This window comes from Eleginops maclovinus, chromosome 4, assembly GCF_036324505.1.
Source record: "Eleginops maclovinus isolate JMC-PN-2008 ecotype Puerto Natales chromosome 4, JC_Emac_rtc_rv5, whole genome shotgun sequence".
Lineage (NCBI taxonomy): Eukaryota > Metazoa > Chordata > Actinopteri > Perciformes > Eleginopidae > Eleginops > Eleginops maclovinus.
In genome coordinates, this window is record NC_086352.1 from 11,862,334 (window position 1) to 11,882,122 (window position 19,789).

General features: G+C 38.7%; 2 protein-coding genes and 1 long non-coding RNA gene across 8 annotated transcripts; 2 read left to right on the forward strand and 1 right to left on the reverse strand.

The window, feature by feature from the left end:
* The first annotated feature begins 938 nt into the window (after nucleotides 1-938).
* On the forward strand, nucleotides 939-4,310 carry gnpnat1 (glucosamine-phosphate N-acetyltransferase 1). Of its 3 annotated transcripts, none has more exons than XM_063882643.1 (6): nucleotides 939-1,102; nucleotides 2,099-2,265; nucleotides 2,440-2,502; nucleotides 2,725-2,852; nucleotides 3,063-3,124; nucleotides 3,241-4,310. In XM_063882643.1, the coding sequence occupies exons 1-6, from the start codon at nucleotides 945-947 to the stop codon at nucleotides 3,386-3,388; spliced, it is 726 nt and encodes a 241-aa protein (XP_063738713.1). In that variant the 5' UTR covers nucleotides 939-944; the 3' UTR covers nucleotides 3,389-4,310. The 3 variants fall into 3 exon arrangements, with proteins under 3 accessions (XP_063738713.1, XP_063738715.1, XP_063738714.1); XM_063882645.1 differs by having other exon boundaries at nucleotides 963-1,102; nucleotides 2,067-2,265; XM_063882644.1 differs by having other exon boundaries at nucleotides 973-1,102; nucleotides 2,102-2,265.
* Nucleotides 4,311-5,316: 1,006 nt separating this feature from the next.
* On the reverse strand, nucleotides 5,317-10,309 carry styx (serine/threonine/tyrosine interacting protein). 4 transcript variants are annotated; one of them, XM_063882636.1, is made up of 11 exons: nucleotides 10,063-10,309; nucleotides 9,677-9,709; nucleotides 8,985-9,038; nucleotides 8,541-8,638; nucleotides 8,364-8,436; nucleotides 8,228-8,264; nucleotides 8,097-8,136; nucleotides 7,902-7,952; nucleotides 7,476-7,548; nucleotides 6,269-6,362; nucleotides 5,317-5,885 (listed from the first exon to the last, which is right to left on the reverse strand). In XM_063882636.1, the coding sequence occupies exons 1-11, from the start codon at nucleotides 10,120-10,122 to the stop codon at nucleotides 5,812-5,814; spliced, it is 687 nt and encodes a 228-aa protein (XP_063738706.1). In that variant the 5' UTR covers nucleotides 10,123-10,309; the 3' UTR covers nucleotides 5,317-5,811. The 4 variants fall into 4 exon arrangements, with proteins under 4 accessions (XP_063738706.1, XP_063738707.1, XP_063738709.1 ...); XM_063882637.1 differs by having other exon boundaries at nucleotides 8,376-8,436; nucleotides 10,063-10,308; XM_063882639.1 differs by lacking the exon at nucleotides 7,902-7,952 and having other exon boundaries at nucleotides 8,376-8,436.
* On the forward strand, nucleotides 9,775-14,952 carry LOC134863883 (uncharacterized). Its single transcript, XR_010165727.1, has 3 exons — nucleotides 9,775-10,391; nucleotides 13,319-13,410; nucleotides 14,710-14,952. It is a non-coding gene; the product is annotated as an uncharacterized LOC134863883 (long non-coding RNA).
* The last annotated feature ends 4,837 nt before the right edge of the window (nucleotides 14,953-19,789 follow it).

Consider the following 19,789-nt stretch of genomic DNA (forward strand, 5'->3'; position numbering starts at 1 on the left):
AATACCACGTTCGTTAATGTACATAGAATTGTAAAAAAAATGGCCTGCCTAATTAGTGTCCAGTATTAAGACCTTTGACCTTTGAGTTTATTAGTCTAATGTGTGCGTGTGTGCGCTCTGACAGGTAATCAGACTAAATGACTGATTGGAGTCATATACCAGTCTCTGATGAATATGGAATTTTTTTATTTTGATCAGTTTACTTTTTACCTTTCTGAATTATCATTAATTTATTGTTTTAAAGTACAGCTGTTATGCTTTAACTAATGAACGTTGGTCAACCTTTAAGACCATTTGCATTTATGAATAAAAAAACATGCCATATACGATGAGAAGATTTAGAATAAAAACATCTCATTTGGTGTTTGCATACATAAAGAACAATATCTGCTTTCCATAAACACATTTTAAATACGTGTTCTATAGGGAAAAAACTCACGATCAATGAGGTGAGGGATGAGTACTTTAACTGATCCATGTACGTCATCGGACCACACCCCTTACCAACACAAGCAGCCAACAGATCTGCCACGTGTGCTTATCACTACCCGAACCTTACCCGACCACACAACCTGTGCTTCACTTATAGTCTGTCTGAATATATAGAGGTATCCAACCTACTTGGCACCACAGTAAGAACGATGTACAGTAATGAGTCTGACAAAAGGAAAACGTTTTAAACGAGTTTTTGAAGTTCGCAAAGTTCTGAACAGGCATTCCCATAGCCACCTATTCTGTCATTGTGCGGTCCTCACTGTAAGCGTCCTAATATCGACATCTCAACCACTGCGTCACACATGCAACTGAATGCGGATCAAAGTGTTTCTATCGAGGAACATATAAAAGGAAATAAAAAAATGAATGTGAACCATGCGTGAATAAACAGAAGAAGATGTGAACATTAGGCGAAGCGATCACACCTTCAATTTCCTGGTTCGTCAACAATGGGTCCTCAGAGTACACGCCCCCACGCACCTATCCAACACACTAGTATCACCAGTTTACCTCTCACACCGGTTTTCACCATACAGTCTATGGTTGTCACTAATTTATATCATTCTGGGAATACTTTACTGGACCATTTCGGGTGTGTTTGTCTCAGGTAAGTAGTTAAGATTTCCAGCTAGCGGATTAGCCTTTCGGGGTAACGCCATGGATGAATGGGTAACGCTAATAAGAAGTTCAGCTCTGTTGCAATTTTAGCTACATACATAGTTTGCTTAAGTGTAGGTGGCCCCTTGTGGCTGTTTGACAGGACACACGAGAACAGAATGACGCTCTAAAACGAATATAAAGGCAGTTGTTTAGCTTCCTACTTAATTAACTATAGTAACGACAGGTATTAGACTCATGTTGTGTGATGCTAACGTTAGCTATACAAAACACTACACTGTACACATAGGAGTGTAACTTTATTTGATACACGTATTTAATATAAGCAGTAAAGTAAAATATTAGACAAGGTAAAGTATTCTTGGTAAACACAGGAAAGGAGGAAACCCTCAAGAGTAATTGTGTTTTTCTTCATTGATATAATAATCTAAAAAACAGCTATACCATTTAGATTAATAGAAGAAAGAAAGGCTCAGAAGGTGATGCAAATAATAATAAAACGAATTAAAAGTAAGATGACCTGCTAAAGATGACCTGCTAAAGATGACGTGTTAAATCATGGTAATTGTGTTTTGCTGCCATGGTAACTACCATTAGAAATGATGCATGATGTATTGTAGTTTAGAGGAGGACACCGTTTGTGGGACTCTTGTTCCCTCTCAGATTACATCTAAATATCCTGGATTAGATCCTGGAAAGAAAATCATAAATGAATGCTTATAATGTATCATTGTAAGAGGAAGGTATCAACTACTGGAGTATGGCAGTAAAGTAATGCCAACTTTTACACCAAGTGAAACTGTATTTGTCAGGTCAAAGTTCTGTGTGACTTAGACCTGACATATCCAGTCTGATACTATAAAAGCAGTCATTGGGCTGATATATTCTGCGTGTCATATTTCCTGTACTTTCCATACGCCATTATTCATGGGTGTGTGTTGGTGGATTTACAGGTTACTTACTGCCTATGTGTATGTTTCCTAAGAAGAGATTGTGGAATGCTGCTGAACGAGACTCCACTTTTTGAGCCCTCCCTGCTCCAGGAGCTGGATTGGAGTAGCAACACTGTTCCCTTCTCCCCCCCCATCTCTCCGTCCAGCCCGGGGGAAGGCCTGGTGCTCAGGCCGCTTTGCACTGCAGACTTTAACAGGGGTGAGTCAAAAACTGCATAGACAACCTATTACAGACCAGCACTTGATGTGAAACGCTTGTTTGATGTTCCTTGGCACCCTATATGGAATTGTACTCTTCGTCCTATCTTGGGAATTTAATATTTTAATTAAGCATTTCTATAATGTAATAACAATTTAATATTTTCTGTTCAAGGACTCTTCAAGGTTTTATCTCAACTCACCACGACAGGGGACGTCACACCAGAGCAGTTCACGAGTAAGTCATTCTTAGCATTGTGATTCGTTATCCATTTACTGTTATTTTAAAAAATCCAACTGGGAACCTTTGCCAAAACAACACATACATTTACATACATCAGATCACATATAAGAAGAGAAAGAATCCTTCCCCTAGAAAAGAACATTTCAAATACAATCCGTGTAAGAAAAGAATGGTGAAGTTTTTAAAAATAAATATTCATTATCTGTTTGTTTCCAGAAAAGTTTGATCATATGAAGAAGTCAGGAGACTACTACGTCGTTGTGGTGGAGGACACCAACCTGAGACAGATCGTTGCCACAGCCACATTGATCACTGAACATAAATTTATCCACTCCTGTGCTAAGGTAATTTACAACCCCTAAAGATATTTAGAATTTCCCCTCAAGAAATTAATCATTAAGGAAATGGTTATCAGAATGGTGACTAGTATGACCATTGTCCCCCACCATAAAAAAAATCCAATTAGTTTTTGTTTTGCTTAAACTATGGCAATTAAATTGGCAAAATAACCATAAAGTTTTTAATGGATATCTTCTATTCCGTTTTATTTGTAGAGAGGCCGGGTGGAGGAAGTCGTAGTCAGTGACGTGTGCAGAGGGAAGCAGCTGGGTAAACTGTGAGTATAAAGAACTTTCTATTAGTCACACAAATTAAAAGACACACAACTTATTTAGATATTTTTTTGAATGAGGATTTATTTTCATCTTACTCTTTCTCTCTCTGTCCCTGTAGGTTGGTTTCTGCTCTTACTCTTCTCAGCAAAAAACTGGATTGCTACAAAATCACACTTGAATGTTCACCCACCAACGTGGCTTTCTACCAAAAGTTCGGATACACCGCATCGCAAGAGACTTACATGCAGTGTCGATTTTCCGACTGACGACAGCAGCAGCTTTAAACCTCCGTTTTTGGAGGGCATGGACCACACCTTTTATTTACCCGCTGAAACATCAAAACAAAATGTCTTAAGAATTGGGGAACTTGGCAAAGGATGAGTAAGTGGTTGTGATCATGAACTCAGAAAACATAAACGGTTGTTAAAGCCGTACGGTACAAAGGCATCCACCACCACTTTGGTAACCATAGCTACCTCACCAGGGTGGAGCTCTGTCATCATCTTCCTCCATCATCTGATGAAGCGAATGTTGGTTACTGTAAATGTCTTCTCATTGTGAAAATAACGATTATATTTATGACTGTTATCCAATTGCCAGTCAATACAATTGCTAAGGAATTCTAGGTTAAATGAAGTTATATTTCAGAACCAAATGAATAATTATCAAGTTCAACTTCACTTCAGAACAAAAAATACTTAAAATTATTCAAACTGGGTTTCAAGGTGTTGCATTGATCATCAAGGGCAAGTCAGCAAAGACAGGATTTCTTATTTAATTAGTTAGTATTTTGGGTTTATTGTAGTTTTTATAATATATAAATGCTCTGTATGCTTGACAATACTGTTGCTGGATAACTAATGAAGGTTTGAACACTACAAGACATGAAGCATTCATATCAAGTCAAGACTGTTATATAATGTATAATATTTCTAGTCAACAAAGAAGGTTTATATTTGGTGAGGGATTAACTAAAGTTCTTAAAGTTTTGTATCCGGTCGACACGTGAATATCGATCCCAGGTGTGACAGGAACGTTTTGTGATGAGAATAGATATAGAAGAGTTGAACAAATGGACTATTATTTAAGTTTTATAATTATGTTGTTATTCTGGAGAACAGGGGAACATATTTAATGTAATTTATTTTCCAAATATGAAATAATCACATAAAATATTCTATGATCTACTGTGTTTGTTTTCTGATATTTCTACTTGTGAAATCTGTATAGCCATGCTGATTGAAGTTTTCAGCTAAACACATTTGTTTGATATTCATGTGTACTTATAATAGTTGTGGCAAAGTATTTTCAATCTATGAATCAAATGGATCCGTGAAGCATGAAGATACATCAGGAGGATGAGCCTGTCTTTGTCCAGCAGTGGCTCAGTCAGTAGGGGCTTGGACTGGGAATCGTAGGGTCGCCGGTTCAAGTCCCCGAACAGACTTGAAAAAACATGGAAAGTGGACTGTTACTTGGAGAGGTCCCAGTTCACCTCCTAGGCCCTGCTGTGGTGCCCTTGAGCAAGGCACCGGACACCTCCAATCCCCCCTCCCCATTGCTCCCCGGGCGCTGCACAATAGCTGCCCACTGCTCCTAGAACTAGGATGGGTTAAATGCAGAGGACCAATTTCACTGTGTGTGCTCTGCTGTGTGCATGTATGTGACTAATAAAGAGGGTTTCATCCTCCGATTCTTTGCCAGGCAATGAATTTAGGGGGAAATAACGAGAAAAAAAAAGACAAAACTCCAAAGCTACAGCTCCACTCCAAATGTTTCTTAAATCTCAATTTCTAAATGTATGACAGGTTCCTTTCCAGTATCTTATCAATTCCAATACAGAAATGTTGTAAGTAGTTTAGAATAAAATAAAAATATATTCATTTACAAACACCTACCAATAAATAGTAAAACCAGAGAAACTGTTAATTTTTTCTGGCGCTGTATGTGGTCTGCGCAAAGTTGTTCAAAATGAATTCTTAAATGTAAGTCTTTAGAGGCATCACACAATATTTAGGACAATAAACTATTAAGTGACCGTTTTGTAAGTTAGCAACTGAAATACAGAGCAAGATTTGCAGAAAGGTTTTGTTAAAAAAAAAAGTTACGCTTATTTGACCGTAGAATTTCTCCAAAAATAATAGTAGAAACAAAACTGGAAAGATTTGTATTATAGGAAAGAAAAACACAGTACTCAGTCAGACTCTTTTTATTAAGCAGTGAGTTGTTATTCTTCCATTCATTACAATACCACATTAAGCCTGATATTAGTCCTTAATCCTATTACTCCCAAAATAAAGGCATTAGCTTTTCCTCTTCTCATGTCCTCCACCGGGCAGCGTCCTGGCTACTTTCCATTTGGCCAGCGGCCCCCTTATCTTCTACACAAATTCAAGTATCGAAAGTGCATTATTGCAATACTGTCCCGCTGCAAATGCAAAATGCTTTAAATACTATAAAACTGCAAAAAATCTCCCATCAGTGCATACAGCTTGAGAAAAAAAAGGAGTTATCAAATCGTCCCGTTCCTCATCAGTGCTGCATGTCTCAGACATGAGCGCCCCCCCCCCCCACCCCAGTCCCTTCCCCTTAGAAAAAGTTCAAATATTTACACATTTTTAATCCCATTAAAAATTTGGAAGAAAAAAAATTGAGTGCACTGCGCCACACGGCTTAGTATCAGCAAAGCTCATCCATTCTGCGCTGCTGTGACCTGCATTGCTCCAAAGTCCTCATCTTCCTCCAGGCTGCGTTTACGGCTTCCTGAAACAGAAATGTGTAAACCAAAAATAATTTAATTACAATAACAAATCATGAGACATACATGAGACCCACAATGGATTTGCTGGTTTTCTAGCAAATGAGAGCCAGCCTCATTGTCGATTCAAAGAAAAACTATAACCATTAGGAGCTACCGTCTTAGGAGTGCAACCCACTTCTAAACCATCGTCAGTAACGAAACGAAGGTGATAAATTAAGTGAGCCATCTTGTTAGTCAGTCTCAACAATGCGCTGAACAAACAGATAATGCTACTCCAGTCCTGGAAAGCATCAAACCTGTTTTATATGCTTTTCAAAAAGTTTGGCAGCGAATCAAAGAGAAATGGAGGAGGCAGGTGTGGCTTAGCGGTACATTTTGTACAAACCTGTCATCCCAGCTTGTAAGGAGAAGGACCTTCCTAACTGCATCGGGGACATCATCTTAATGGTCAATTTGGCTAAGTAGATCGCTTCATATTCCTATAAAACAAAAAAATACATTTAGTTGCTCTATGTTACTACAACATGAATGAAAAGTAAGCCAGTTCTTGAGGACGTGTGTTTGAATGTTAGTTTATTTAATGTAATGCTAACAGAAAATTCATGGCATTGAGAAAAGATGAACACATTATGGTATGAAATATCAACAATGGATTTCTGTTTTTCTAGCAAATGAGAGCCAACCTAATTTGGAATTCAAATAACTATCACTAGGGTTTTACAGTTGAAGAATTAGACTGACAGCCAACAGAGAGTATTATCCGTATTGAACAGTTTAAGAGGGTTTAAGCTGCTGATTGTTAAGTAAGTCCCAGTGCCAGTCTATTGGCTCAGACTGGATAAAGTTCTGAGGGAGTTTGAGAGTCTGCAGGCCACAGGTGGGCATGACTTCCTGTTGTGCTCTTGAGTGAACATTGGGATAAATCTTCCACTAAAATGGTGAAATGTCTTTGACAGGAGTAACTGCAGTGAAACCAACTCTGCAACCCGAGTGCTGTCCAGGACCAGAAAGAGAGGAGAACATTAAGCCTGTCATTACATTGGCCTGTCGGTTCCTGCAGTGAATTTAAAATAATTGTTCTGTTTGTCCTCCGGCACAAATCTGTTGGTTGTTCTAAAATAGAGGACTGAGGACTTTTAGTTTGTATACCTTGATTCGCAGGAAATATTTCCCTGAGGAGCCGACAGCTGATTTATCCATGTTTAAAACACCAATATTGTATTATTCAATGTTTTTGTTATTTTATTAATCTGATGTTTTTTCAAGCTGTTTGAATTCTATAACTGTTTGATAATTTCATTTTTTTTTTACAATCTCATGTTTCTTGTGCACTGGTCTCAAAACGTTTAATTGTTTTTGTCTCAGTTGTTTTTAATTGTCTTGTCTGTTTTTTGCTCGTCATTCTGCAATCTTTTCAAGCACTCTGAACTGCACTTAACTCTATGAAACTAGCAACACAAGATTGCAGAGAATGTTTATTAAGTAGACTAACAGTGCATTTAGTTATAATAATATAATAAAGAATACAAATGTTCACTTATTTATTGGACTCTCATAATGATTGACCAGAATTTGAGAAATCAAAGCCTTACCTGTAGCTGATGCACAAAGCCCACATTGGGGTTGATGCAGAACCTTCTCTCCTGGACGTGGCTGAATGCATCCCTGCAGAGTAAATGTTAGAAAATTACAACCACAGCACGAGATGTACTGCAAACTGTTAAAACAGAAACAAATACTGAACATTCAGTTTTGTGTTATCATCATCAACAAATATGAATATACTTATGCTTCTACATGTTACATTGTATACCCTAAAAATAGTATGTTTTATGCACACTATTACAACGTTTTTAAATAGTTTTATACAAAATGCATGGCATATAGTGTTGACCCATACAAACATTATATGAAATGTGCAACTAAATCCTTTATACCTTTATCAAACTCAACAATTTATCCAAATGGAGTGCAATAGAAAGACAATGTGAAAGAAAGATGTGAGAAAATAAAATGACCTGTATTTCATCCCAAATGTTTCCATAAGGTAGGCAATCACTAAGGCAGCACTGAAGGAATGAAAAAAGGAGACACCATTTTATATCCACAGCTGTTATTTGTTTTAAAGAATATTATAAATACAATACCCAGTAATATGTAAGGGAAATTGCGTAATGATGTACAATGCATGTGAATGTGTTCAACCAACTCACCTTCTTGATATCCCTGCGTTACCATGAACCAGTACCTTTCCTAAAAGAAAGAGACACAAGATTGATGATAAAATAGTTGTTTTCTACTTGACGCTTGAAGTAGGAAAAATGGAGACTGTGTTAATCCTTACCTCCTGTTGCTAAGCAGCCGTCAATAAATTCTTTAGTCTGTTAGGAGAGAAATGAACGACAGTATATCAGGCACCTTGTAAAGGTCATTGCTTTTAGTCAGTCAAACACTTGCAAAGTAGGAAGTAAAAAGCCCACTTTGTAACTCACTGAAGGGAAACATCGTATTATATTTTCCACTGGATTGTCCGCAATATCTAACACAAGGTATCTGCAAAGAGGCAAAAAGATCGGTTAGCCAGAAATCACTTCAAATAACAGAAAAATGCAGTTATCATTTAGCAGAGTGCACAGATGATGGGAATTCTTACCCACCTAAATGTATGAGGGAAATTAGGTTTGATAAAATTGGCTTCAATGTCTTGGCGAACACATACAACGTGCGTTATGCCCTGTCTCTCAAGGATTGGCAGCTAGACACAAAGAAAGAAGAAAATCAGTATGAGAAAATAACATTACAAAGTAAATATTGATTGCACAATGCAATGCTTATAGAATAATGACACCATCTGTGTTTGGATAGACTTGCTAAACATGACGCAGCAATTTGTACTGCGATGCTGCTGTGCTTTTGATAACACTTTGGAAACTCGACCAGTCAAAAGAAAACAGTCTGGTAGGGGAAAATACATTTAGTAATTCATGATACATAATCAGCCACCCAATAAAGAAAGTGTGACACCAATGATACCATTTGAATGGCAGGGAAAGAAAAAGTTAAAAGCTGTGTATTGCCTCTTTAAATTCTGTAAAAATTACCTTGCTTTTCATTGCAGCAGAGTAGGGACCTAAAAACAGTCCTGGTACAATCTCCTGAAAGTAAAGTTAGAGCAAGACATCAACAACAAAACTGTCAGTAAGAACTACCCAACCTAGGCTACGTGTATACACACACAGGTGAGAAACAAACATCTCTTATTTACTTGTAGGAGCATTATAACATGTCCACAAACAAATTGTACCTGGATAAAAGTTCTGACAGCCTGAATGCATCTACTATTCAAACCTTTAAATATCAGGCTTCTCTAACCTGTGAACAACGTTGATCTCAGAAATAACACTGGGCAACATCTTGATATCAACTAAAACATCATTGGAATATTTTAAAGATTGAGTCCCAACATTGTAAATGATTTCAAAGCATGTGTAAAATAACCTCATTGGCATTAAATACTGGGCTTCATTGTTGTGCTCTACATACGAAAACAAAAACTTGAATTATGTCAAAAAACATCTGCATTAAAATATGGCCACACCCTTAAATAGCAAATTATAACAAACTCTATTACACATTAGCCTGTAATGGAACTGGATAATTGATGGAAACGATTGTAACACTAAAGGTACTTTTAAGAACAACTGCATCAAAATATGGGAATCCAGAGATTTGGTGCATTGTGAACCACTGCCAAGTAGGATTCTTCCCTGCTCAAAAAATAGTCACTACATACCTGCATTTCTCTCCTCATTGGATAAGCCCAGTCCTGCAAAATGGGGAAATAAAAACAAGTTTAGCACCTGAGGGAAGTTTCTCTGAGGATGTGACATTAGCTGGAAGGATTTCAGCCGCAGGCTGGGTGAGGAATGCGAACCGGTCTACTTTGTGGACATACGTGGCTAATGTTTGGAGACTATGCTACTCAGTGCTGGAGCAGTGAACAGTAACGCTATGCAGCAATAGACAATGGCAACGAAATACACGAGAATGTGAAACTGAATAACACTTATGCGTAATGTCCCAAATCGTGCAGAATTTCCTGCACGTATTTGAGCTTCCAAGACAATACTGCAGGAGTGTAGTTAGCTCGGATTAGCCGGACAAACAAGGCTGCCTCACCAGAAGGTCCTCATTGGTAGCGGGCAGAGACGGGAACTGGAGTTTGTTCGCCTCGTCCATCCTGAGGTCTGTTCGGGTACCGACGGCCCGTCTTTACGCGCGGTAAGGATGTTTCTCGCGGCGGGGTTAGCTGGACAGTCGGCGCAATTTGTTTTGAGGCTCCACATGCATGTCCGCCATGCTGTAACCCTGACAGATGTGTCACGTGACAGCTCAGCAGATGGCAAACTGAGTTCGAAGAAAGAAGAAAAGAGAACAATGGCGACGTCCCGTGGTCGATTTACGAAGCGCAGGACTGACTTCCGGATGAAATACATCCACATTAACTGGTAAGGAAGAACACCACAATTCCCAGTCCCCACAGAGATGAATCCCAATTTCTCCACTTATAATTGAACAGATGTCACATTGTTGTGCCCACTTAATTTACTGTTTGAATTGAAATCGTTTAATTTTAAGGTGTCTATATGTTATGCTAGATGTTGTCTGGAAATGTTATTCATTCACTACCATATTGCCAATTCAGTTTCACTAAGTGCACACAAACGACAACAACAACACCATGTAGTCCGGACAGCTCAAACCTCCACCTTGAATCTTCTCTCCAAATAACACTATTCTCTCCTGCATCAGTCCCTGATTATTAATCACTTCAACAATGACTGATTACAAGAGAACAAACATGATCTAAACCAGAGTGCATGAATAATTTCTAGATGCTTGTTTGGTCTCCCAGAAGTCTTATCTGTTTGTTGTGTGGCAGTGTACCAGTTTGTGATTTTTGTTTACCGTCTGGCCCATGGGAGGGGACAGCACTTTTTCATAAATGAGAGGGAGATCTAATCTCATAGCAGAACTGCTCCAGTCAGCTGATGCTTACATGTGTGTGTTTTATATTATGCATTGTGTGTTACATATCATAGCTTTGCAGCGCTATTGGTCAGCTTGAAAGGGTTTCAGTAAAAGTCATTTGTTATCAGGGGCAGATACATCTTCTGCTGCTGCTCTTTCACAATCACACACACACATTGAACATTACTCTTTGTTGAATATCAATTACATGCTCTTCAATTTGAAACACTTTCTTTGATTGTATATTACTCATTTCTTAACCTTATTTATTCCTTTGCAAATATTTATTTTCCTGCCAATAAAATATCCCCACATAGTCTTTTCACTGTCAAAATGGTTTCCCTGTAGTGCTGACATCCTGGCTTCAACGACTCTTTGATATTCTTTTGTTCCAGGTCGAATCACAAATTAGCAGTCATGCCAGATTCCTTTGGCAGAAATGTTGTGAGAGGGATAACAGAGTGGGAGTGGGTGAACAAAAATGTTGGATGAAAAAGCGAAGCTAAACAAAAGACAACGATAGAGAAACATGACTGTGGGGTGTGTCTACTATACAAAGGATTTAGGATGATTATTACAGCGGCAAGTGTCTCATTTGCAGTCACGCAACCCAATGACCTGGGTTACTTAAATCCCTTAAAATGTATGAATAAATGAATTTGTATTTTATTGTTGAATATACAGTTAGATGTCACAAAACAGAGGGACAGAAAGGTCATGGATGAACTGCTTTTCAAAATACAGACTGTGGACTAAGTTTAAGAAGTAGGTTAATTATTGAAAGGCTGCTTGTTTGACCCTTTGCTCTCGGCTCTAATTTACATATTTTAAACAAACCATTTTAAAATCATGTCAGGTAAAAAAAACCGAAGTATTTCCATATCTTTGGCCACATTCTGCCTTCATTATACAGAGAGTAGCAGACAGTTGGAAGGATAAGCACAATAAAAGTAAACAAAAAATCCCCAGCTGAACGTGCTTTACATCAACACCATAACTCCAAGTTACAGCTGGGCTCTGTAGTCTCAGCTAATGGAACAGCTGACAATAGTACATTTGACTGAGACTATTTTCATCTGTATATAAATTGTGTTGAGGGCTACCTTAAAATTCTAGGATGGTGATGATGAAATTGATTGAAAATAAACTACTCCATAGTGCAAATGTTTATTGTAATGAACACCGTGGTGTGGCCCAATGTTATCTTTAGACATCAATAGAGCTATAAGGTTGCTACACAGACACTGTTTAGTAGGACTTGGCCTACTCATATTTGTTGACAACAGAGAAGATATCTAATATCTGCAACCTTATCTATGAATGCCCTATAGTCTTTGCAACTGGAGGGAAAAAAGAATGTAAATCTGGATTGGATCCAAAACCAAATCTGTTGGATGTGATTGTGTGTTAAAAAGAAAAGTTCAAAGCGTTACATCAAAAAAGATTAAACACAATTTAATAGGCAAATCCAAATTAGAGCAAAGTAGTATTTACTTGATCAATATTTAATATGGCGCTAAATAATAAATGTGGTGTACTGTAATGGATGTTGTGTAGAGTAGAATGATAATAATTCATCTGCAGTTAGGTTGTTGGGGTTTGACTTTTAAAACGAACTTTCCTTGTAGTCCTGTGGAATAAAACGTCCCTGTCTATTTGAGTATTAGACATTTCAGAGGACATCTGGCCATGTTGTAGCACACCCCACTGATGGCAATATAAGTTAATTGGATGTCATTAACGACAGAATACCATCATTTCTTTATTGTATAAGTATGGCTCTTTTGAGCGTGCTAAAATCATTTTATTTTAAAGATTAAAACCAAAAGCTAACTCAACCCTTGAGTCAAATGAGAATCCATACAATATATGGATCGTAAAACCTGCCTCGAGCAGAAAGAAGTTGTTCTGTGTGCTTTTTAATGGCTGAAACACTAAGAATCATCCAACGTTTTGTGGGATAGTTGGCAAAAAGAAAACTCACAATCCGTTTACATTAGAAGCATGTCGAAGTGAAATATGTCTCTCTGCTTGTCAAGTCTCCTAAACTAAAACTTTCGTTTGAATTATTTTTATCAGGTCAGACTGTTAATGCAGAATAAGTTGCTTTTGACTGCAGTGATATATAACCATGTTCCAGCATCATCACCGAAATATAAATGAGGGTAGAAACTGGCAGGGTTCACAAATTGATTAAGAGCCACTATGACATTTTGATTACTTCAACTTTCTTAAATTTTAATTAATGTTGAATACAATAAATTAGAGCCATAAAATCCGAACCTAGTAGGTCGCTTTAAGGTTTCAAATCCAAACATCATAGGCACAAAAAACCTTAGGAGGGCATCTTATATATTACATATTTCTCTGTTTTCACTTGTGTTTTTTTTCCCATTCTTGTCAGATTAATCATGCTTACCAGATGCGAATCAGTCGCCGTGGTTGGTTGTATTCCCGTGAGCCCTGTCTGCAACAAAGTGGATGGATGATGACAGGGTGAGTCTATTGAATAATGTTTATTATGGTAGTATTTTTCAGGCAGGGATATTGTGAACATGCCCCCTATTCTTTGCAAAAAGGAGATTTTAACTCATACCCCCACAAGAGAAACAGATGACCACTAATGTAGGTCTTACTCATTCGATAATTAATAAAAGCCAGATGAAGATGCTTGTTTTTAATAATGTTTTTGTTATTTGAAATGTAATATTTGAAAATGGTAAGCATGTGAACATGACCTATGGGAAAGATACCAAAGTATATTATATTAAATAATGAATAATACACATTTTTACAGGGATGTTAAACAATTATAGCAAAACATAAAGAATCATGAAGACTAATGAACACAATTAACACCAAGCTGTGACAACATTGCAAAGAAATCTCCAAATGTTATACTTTACTTTAACATAAAAACAATGGTGCCTTTTCTTATCTGCCTTATCCATAAAGGCTACTAAATCATGCTTTTAGAATAAAAATCTGACGGCAATACCACAGCTACTGTACATGATGAATGGAGCCAACACAGGGAGTGGAAGCATTATAGAAATGTACAGGGCGTCTTTGCATGCTGTAGGGGTCTGTAGAAAGTGGTATTATTTTTCATGAGTCATATTTATGCCTCTCATCACTATGGAAGAATAATTCAAAACCCCAGAGAATAATAAAAGCCTCTTGACTTTTTTCAAAAACTTTTACATCTTAGTCTATTAAATGCTGGCAGTGTTAGTTAAAAGAAACTTTACTTTCTTGGGGAATGGTAGTGCAACAGTGTAAAAGCTGATTATGCATTTATCACTGAAACTGCTTGAGGTGGAGGAGGTGCTGCAATGTAGTTCATCTCATAGGTGCTTAATGGGATCAGGAAATACCAGTGGCTAGATCATTAACTTACTTTTATCTGGATGTTTTTCAAGTAATTCCTGGATGATTTCAGTACTTTGTAAGGGGGTTTAAAAAAATGTGTGAATATGTAATGGCCGCAAATGGATCAAGATCAAGTATCAGACAGCTCAAGTGAGGAAAAACCATAAGCCTATGAAAACACCAGTTAGTAAAGTAGTTTTTTCTGAAGATATTCATGCTTACATTAAAGTTTCTCTCTTAAGTACATTGTGGTATGACAAACTAGGGGATGAGCGTCCACCTGTTTCCCTGCTACTGTAGTAAAACTAGGCTATTGTCAAATAAAAAGTCATTAAATAATAATAATATGTGTTCATAAAACCCATTGTGTGCCCGAAGAAGCCTCCAATGCCTTCCTAAAACACAATGCATTTTTGCTTACAGGCCTGCGCACCAGCCATCCACTTGCAGATCTATCACACTAGATGGCAGTCAAACACAAATATTTAGAAGTCGGCTGCGAGCCACCGCTGACAGCAGCTGGGGCTGGGCATGTCCACCTCCATCGACGGGAGCTTCAGGTGGTTGTGGGGGATTGCTTTTAGGGAATATGCACATCCCTTTGTTCGAGACATGAGAGAGATCATAAATGCACGCTCACTCGCTCCGGCGCACCTTTCATTCATTTTTCAGCCCAAGGGCTCTTGAGTTTGGCTTGATGAAAAAAGGCCCGGAGCTGGAAACATTATCAATATTAAAGCAGCTTAGCATGCTGGCTCTGTTTGCTTTTGTTGGCCTATATAGCAGTGCATCAGTTAAATGTATTGTTGGCTTATGGCTCTTTAGAAATAGAGAGGCTTAAGATAGTTAGCACAAAACATTTTTTCCGCATAACTCCAACATTTTGTCTTTATTAAAAAGGCCAAAAGACTGGCACATCATAGCAACAACCTAAACTCTTCACCTTACAATTTTACTGCACACATGTCGCTACACCATCACCACCTCCCACATTCACCCTCTCACTTGTTATTGAGTCTGCGGATGACACTCAGCATATCATCACTAAATTACTGATTGCATGCGTCAAGCGATACAAATGAGGAGGTTGCCCCTGATGCTTAATTGGTAGGATGTAATAACGGAGCGTTGATATGTGGGCCCTTAATTGTGTGTTTACTGCACTATTTATTGGAGAGCGTCCCTCCCCTGGCTGGTCGCTGATGAGGTGAGTGTGCTTCCGCTGGCGTGCTATCAATCCTGATTCATTAAGGACACATAGGGAGTGAGAGCAACACAAAGTTGGGCTTCCAGCTCGACGTGGGCAGAGGAGGCAGCTCAATTTTGATTTCCCACCGACTGGAGGCAACTGCAGAATAGCATAGAAATAAAGGAGTGTTATCTCTAAAGAGACTAGCAGGGGCCATTCATGACATCTTGACCCTCCCATGATGGATACAAACACTGTCAACTTTGCTTTAAAGGATGGATGTGTGTCCCATTGAAATGTTTTAATTTATAGATCATCCTACAGTATATGTAAAGGGTCCTCCTTCTAGAATGTATCTACTTAGATGAGGATATAATCACAACAAAAATGCTTGTTAAAATAGATTGAAATGAATGTAAATCAAACATTAAGAGCATCCAAAGGCAACCAGATGCATTTAGTCAAGCCCAACTGCTGTATAAATGAACCCTCTGAGGTCCATTTCAATGAAAAGGGCAGAACGTGATATGGATTTACGTTATCCTCAAGGTGGTTGTGTAATTACACATCCAGCCTGGATCTTCATGGTCAAGTGTCCTCTTAAAAGATTGATATCTGCAGACTATTTTAGGAAGTGAACACTCTTAATGTGAGATCTCTCATCTGATATCTAATGTTAATCTATATCTATTTGGTTTTCAAGAGAAAACACGTACATTAACAGTTTTTTCCGTTGTTTTATATCCAGCAAGAACACCAGATGTAATGCTCAACATAAAGCTGGGTGGCGGAGAGGCTGCAGACCAGGATCATACACCACAATGGTTTACCTCAATTACAAAAACAGTCTGAGTCTGAATAAGCTTCAGCTGGAGATTCTTGTAAGATCTTCAATTAAATTTGCACCAGGATAATTGCCCTCCACTTTAAAGCAAGCTTCAGATGTTGAAGAAAGCCTTAAGATATCGGCGTCAGCCCTCAAAAACACACAGTGGCTGAAACCTAATTGACATATCCTCCCGGAAAATCATTTGTAGTTTCTGCTTGTAGGCATTGCACATTTTGAATTTCCTAGTCTTAGCGAGAATGCAAAGTTGCCCATGGGAAATCTATACAGAAGCCTGCGTAAAGCAAGGCCAATCAAAATAAATTGGAAAGGCTCCTGTCACATCAAGTGCAGCTGCTCCACACTCATGTTTTAATTCCTGACCTCCCAGTAGAGAGATGGAAAAATGACTTTATGCAGGGCTTCCACTTACTTTAGTGGCATTGTATTTTTTATGTCCATGTAATATTTGATATGTCAAGGGTGGTGTTATACCGAGTTGCACCGTAACATACAGAAGACTGTAAATAGACTTATAGAATAGATTAGCAAATCAAAATGAATAGTCTGTTCAAAACACATGCAACATATGGCTTTGAGTCAGTGAAAAGAAATCTTCTCTTTATAGCATCTATTTTAATATCAGATGTGAATGAAATCCATTGTGAGAAGATGGGTGAAAGCCAGACTGAGGGTGGAATACATCTATCATCATATGATGGACATTGTGCAGACCTTTCTGTGGGGGGGATGGAGAGCTAATTGTTCATTTGTGATTGCTGTGGTTGACTGTTTGTTTTCAGGAATGTTTTTATTTTATGCTTTTTGTGTTCACTCCGCTCAAGTGATGAGGCGAGAGTGATTGATCTGTTCTTATTTCACGCAATAGTTCAATAAAGGGACTTTGAAAACCTCTTGTCTCCTCTCCTCTCCTCTCCTCTCCTCTCCTCTCCTCTCCTCTCCTCTCCTCTCCTCTCCAGGCAGACATGTCTTTGATCCTTGGAGCCCACGTCTTTCACCCCCCTCTGCAAACCTCTTGGGGTCTTATTAACAGACATGCGGTTCTCATGTTTTATTGCCTATGATAAAACCTCGCCTCTGATCTCTCATTACAGACCGACTCTTTGGAAATGGGCCCTGCACCCTTCGGCTTATATTGCCCGTAATGGGGCAAAAAGCTAAAAGCACAATCTGAATGTGTCGGGTACGATCCCGGTCCCTGTGCATTAATACGCCATCAGATCGTGCTGGGTTCGGCCCGATGTTGGTCCCTATGCAGACTTCACATGACAATGTGATGGTTTCCGCTGGTAAAGTGAGCTGTGGTGTCAAGTGGTTTCTCATATTCACACGAGTAACTGCAGCATATACAAACATGCAAACACACATGTTCAAGCATACACTTACACATTTATAAATATGCAGTGGATGTGCTCACAGAAAGAGAAGTAAAAGCACATTGAGTTTTTCAGGCTGCTGTGACTTACATATATGCATCAACGTCTTACATGATGTATTTCATGCTGGGTCTTTCTTTCACATCACTGGGGGAAACAGCTATACTCCTTCAGTCTGTCACACATCCTTCCAGTCCCCCTGGGCGACATAATGACGAGAAAGAGACCACTGGCTAAAAAAATACACGCTGTATTCTTCCCCTTCTCCCTCTCTGTGTCTTTGTTCCCGTAGGTTTTGCTTTTTATACTTTATATTTGTAGGTCATGCATGCATGGAACAAGTAAAAGTCATTTTTCACTTTAAAGGAAGGTCATCCATCAGATGACCTGATCCCATTATTTTTTAAAATCTTTTTCTGTAATTCAGAACACTGTCCTTGCACTGCAACATGGATGTTGATTAAGTTTTGGCTGATTCAGAGAGCAATATTTAAAATACTTCCTCATTTCTATTCAGTTCATGGGCAAAAGCACAACACTTTATTATAGTGTCTTCTGTTTTACCTATTTGTACAGAATACATTTAGCCTAAATGTGTCTACCTATTGTGAAGTATTGTGATATTTTGAAGTACTGAACTCTAATTTGAACTGTACTGATCAACTTGCCATTACCCATTAATTTGCAATTTATTTTTTGCAAGCCAATCAGAGCAGTTTGGATTACGTGAGGGGGGCTTTAAGAAACTGACTAAACGGAAAAATTAAAACATTAAAACTCGAAAGAAACCTAAAATATAAGTATGAACCTGAACATGACCATGATATATCCCATTTAACAGGAAAAGCATTTTTCGTTTCATAACATTCAAATCGAAGCAGCTGGTATCAGTTAACTAAACTTAACACAAAAAGTAAGGACATTTGTGTTTGATAGTTTACTTCTTTGTTGAACAATGCTTCTTGGCAATAACTCTTATACTGTTGGAAGCCCGTTTTCTTACCTTTCAAATGGTGCCACATTTGTGAGGAACATGCATTTGTGGGAGGAGCAGCAGAGCTGAGTATGTGGGTTGCGCCCATGAAAAATATGACAAATCTCCTCTGCCAAACAGCTTTTTTTGCTGTTGACTCTTTTGGTGTTGTTCGGTAGATTGGATGATTGAAGCCTGATAAAACAAGACATATTGGCAATAATTTCTTTATGAACAATTTATGAATTTAACATGCAGCCTGAGTAGCGTGTGGAAGAACCATACACAGCCATAACAGCCTCTCCTCCTCATGCATGGTCACCAGCCTGGTCACACTGCTGTGAGATGGCATCCCATTCTTCAACCAGCATTTGTCCCAAGCGTTCAACGTGGTTGTGTTGGTCACTCTGGCACGGACAGCACGCCCAAGCTGATCCCACAAGTTTTAAATGGGGTTGAGGTCAGGACTGCAGGCCATTCCCTCCTCTCCACTCCTACTCTATTGGTGCAGCAATCAGCAAAGCATTCTCCCCGTCTTCTCCACACTGGGACCCTACGTTCCAAGTGCCATAAGCAGAATCTGGACATGTTGAGGATCCAGTGCAAGTGGGCCTGACAGTGAAGGGCAGTCAAGGCAGGCCTCCTGGCGTCCGAACGAGACCGGAGCTTGGCTGCTGTTTGGCTTTGGCAGAGGAGATTTGTTCCACATACTCAGCTCTGCTGCTCCTCCCACAAATGCACGTCCCTCACAAATGAGGCACCATTTGAAGGTATAAGATTTATTGCCAAGAAGCATTGTTACATCAAAGAAATAATCTACCAAACACACATTTCCTTGCTTTCTGTGTTAAGTTTTCACTAATACAGAAAGCTTAAAATCCAACACAGAATGCAGAGGGTGTCCCAAACCTCCTTTAAAAAGTAAAATGGTCCGCAGTGTGCCCAAGACACATCTGGATAGTGCTGGTGCGTCTGTGTATTGGATGTTCTCGGTCCTCTTGTGGATCCTTGGTTGCACTTGTTATCAGCCTCTTGCCTTCACAGCTGCCACTCATTTACTAATTAGCCTCTCAGTGTATAGAGGGCATATTTACACATGCCTTTGTTTGATTGTGTTA